We start from the raw sequence: 2,984 nt of genomic DNA on the forward strand, positions 1-2,984 counted from the left end.
GCACCATATGCTTGTGTTTTCTTTCTACTGTATATATAAACCTGCGCTCCCCAAAATCTGGGCATCTGATATGTCTACTGTATATAATAATAATTTTTGTATGCTTGATAACTATTTAGCAAATTCATATGAGTGCACTTAAGACAATATAACAAACCTCCTAATTAACACAGTCAACAAATTAAACAGAAGCAGGGAGGCTGTAAAGACATTACTATGTTTCATTGTTAACCTTTCCATGGAAAGAATCATTTTTACTTGTAGATTTTCCGATGACTGATAATCAAATACTGTGACAATTACTAATTACCAACTAAAAAGAGGAATTACAGATTTAAACATTAATGTTTCTTTGGTACAAACACTCTGAGGTCAATTTCAGTAAGTCTTGAGTGAGAGATAAAAGTTCCAATGTAACAGATCTGTAGTTTGAGGCTGACAAGTTCCCATCATTCCATTATTCTTTCTGTTGTCACTTCCCTGAGGTTTTTGGGCATTTTATTCTATTAATTTTCCCATCTGAGATGAAATTAGGACTTACCTCAGCAATTAGGAATCTCTGAAACTATATCAGTGTGCTTGATCTCTCCTCTATAACTTTTCCATGTAAACTCCCGCTCCAATTCCTCCTATTATCCCATATATCTGATCCCTATAACTCCTATTATAGCATATCAATCCTCCTTATACTTTCATCTATTGCCCCATATAACCAGTCCTTGTAACTCCTCCCATTTCTCTATATATCTGCACACTATAACTCTTCTTTCGGCTTCATATACAGTACTCTAATTGATCCTTATAACACCTCCTTTTGCTCCATATTCTTGCTCCGTATAACACCTAATTTTTCTAAATATGTCTGCTCTCATGAACACATCCTAGTGTCCCATATAGCCAATCCCTATAACTCCTTCTATTGCTACACATAACCTCTTTCTATAAATCCTACTTTCATATAGCTCTCCTATCATTCCATGTAATGTGTGGGGGAAGGGGTCACTATTCTTCTTCTCTTCCTTTCTGACTCTGTCTTTCCTCCCCTCTTCCTCTGCACCATACAATCCTCTTCACCGCGGCTTTGACATCCTTATTCCTCAAGCTGTATATGAATGGATTTAGCATGGGAGTGAGTACACTGTACACCACACTCACCAGTCGGTCATACTCCTGTGAGTAGAGTGATCTGGGTCGGAAATACATGAAGATAACAGAGCTGTAGAATATTATAACCACAGTGAGGTGAGAGGAGCAGGTGGAAAATGTTCTCTTCCTCCCACGGGAGGTATGCACCCCAAGCACAGCCCTGATGATCAGGACATAGGTGCCCAGGATGAAGAGCATGGGAACCATAACAATGAACGAGCCCTCGATGAAGACGACCATCTGCTGCGTTGAGGTGTCATCACAGGAAAGTGTCAGCAGGGCTGGCACATCGCAGAAGAAGTGAGGAATGACCCAACAGCAGAATGGAAGAGAGGAGGTCATGACAGTGAACAAGGTGGCATGGAGGCAGACAATGACCAAAGAGATGATCACCAGCTGAACACACGTCCCCCTGCTCATGATTGCAGAGTACCGCAGGGGCTGGCAGATAGCAGCGTATCTGTCCAGGGCCATGATAGCCAGGAGGAAACTATCCATATTACCTACCAAGTGGAAGAGAAAGAGTTGCAGGAAGCAGCCACAGAAGGAGATGGAGTTGTCCTTGGAGAGGAGGACACGCAAGGCCCTTGGGACAGTGATGGACGTCAGGCAGATATCAACCAGGGAGAGGTTTCCGAGCAGGACATACATGGGTGTATGGAGCTGAGGCTGAGTAAAGATGAGTGCAGAGATAAGAGAGTTTCCCCCCACACAGAGAGCGTATGCAGCCAGGAAGAATGCGAAGAGAGGCAGGCGAAGGTGAGCTTTCTCCGAGAGACCCAGGAGGGTGAAAACACCCAGGGTCTGATTCCTGGACTCCATATTTACTGAGGCCAGGGATAAATACAAAAAGAAAAAGGAGAGTCAGATTATACATCAGGCCCAGATTTGATTTCTCCTAGAGTCCAAAGAGCATGAAACCAATTTGTGTCTTATTCCTGGGCTCCATTTTTGCAGAGGTCAGTGATATATACAACAAGCCAGAGGAGAGTCAGATAATATGATGATGCTCTCTGAAAGACCATGGAGGATGTAGTTAACCAGCACCTGATTCATGGACTCCATCATTAAAATATCCATTGCTACATATAACGAGACAGGAAAGATGAAAAAATTATTCATGTAAAAAGAGAGTACAAATTAAAGAGATCATGAGATACATGATGGATGGAGGAGAGGAGATGTAACTCTGCTGGTCTTTGACGTGAGAAAAGCCTGGTTTGAATCCCACCCTTAATACCTTTGCCTAACGGCTCTCTCCATAAATTAAATTGTGAGCTGCGTGGATCAGAGGTCCACAAAAGTGAGGCTGAGCTCAATAATCAGGACCTACTAATAGGAACCATGAACAAGACCCCTCAACAGGCTCCATTAATAGATGCCATCTAAAAATCCTAACAATAATTCCCTTTATCAGGTCCCTGATTTTGTTCATTCTCAGTGCTACTCTATATTATTTCATGCTCATTTACTGGGGAAAGGATGCTTAACATCTGCAAATTCTCTGTGTAATACACACTCTTTAAGAGCATCTCTTTCTCTGACAGAAGCCACTGTATAGTAAAACCATTCAATCCTGTAACATACCCAAAAGTCGACTCTTTGTTAGGGGCCTTAATGTTGGTGATAACAAAACTCAGCTGAGAATTTGTGTGTGTGTGTGTGTGTATGTGTGTGTCTATCTATCTATCTATCTTTTTTTTTCTTTTCCAATCCCTGTCTAAGTCGTAGAAACCTTTGTATATCAGTATTGCTGACCTGAACAAGAGAGGAAAACTCTCGAAAGCTTGTCCTATGACCTAAATTGTTCATCCAAATAAAAAAGGTATCACCTAATA

General features: G+C 41.5%; 1 protein-coding gene across 1 annotated transcript; it reads right to left on the reverse strand.

The window, feature by feature from the left end:
• Positions 1–1,002: 1,002 nt before the first annotated feature.
• Positions 1,003–2,055, reverse strand: LOC142470901 (olfactory receptor 1L4-like). The gene has a single exon (XM_075577710.1). It carries the CDS (start codon positions 1,966–1,968, stop codon positions 1,003–1,005), a length of 966 nt encoding a protein of 321 aa, XP_075433825.1. The 5' UTR covers positions 1,969–2,055.
• Positions 2,056–2,984: the final 929 nt, after the last annotated feature.

Source organism: Ascaphus truei, chromosome 20 (genome assembly GCF_040206685.1).
Source record: "Ascaphus truei isolate aAscTru1 chromosome 20, aAscTru1.hap1, whole genome shotgun sequence".
Classification (NCBI taxonomy): domain Eukaryota; kingdom Metazoa; phylum Chordata; class Amphibia; order Anura; family Ascaphidae; genus Ascaphus; species Ascaphus truei.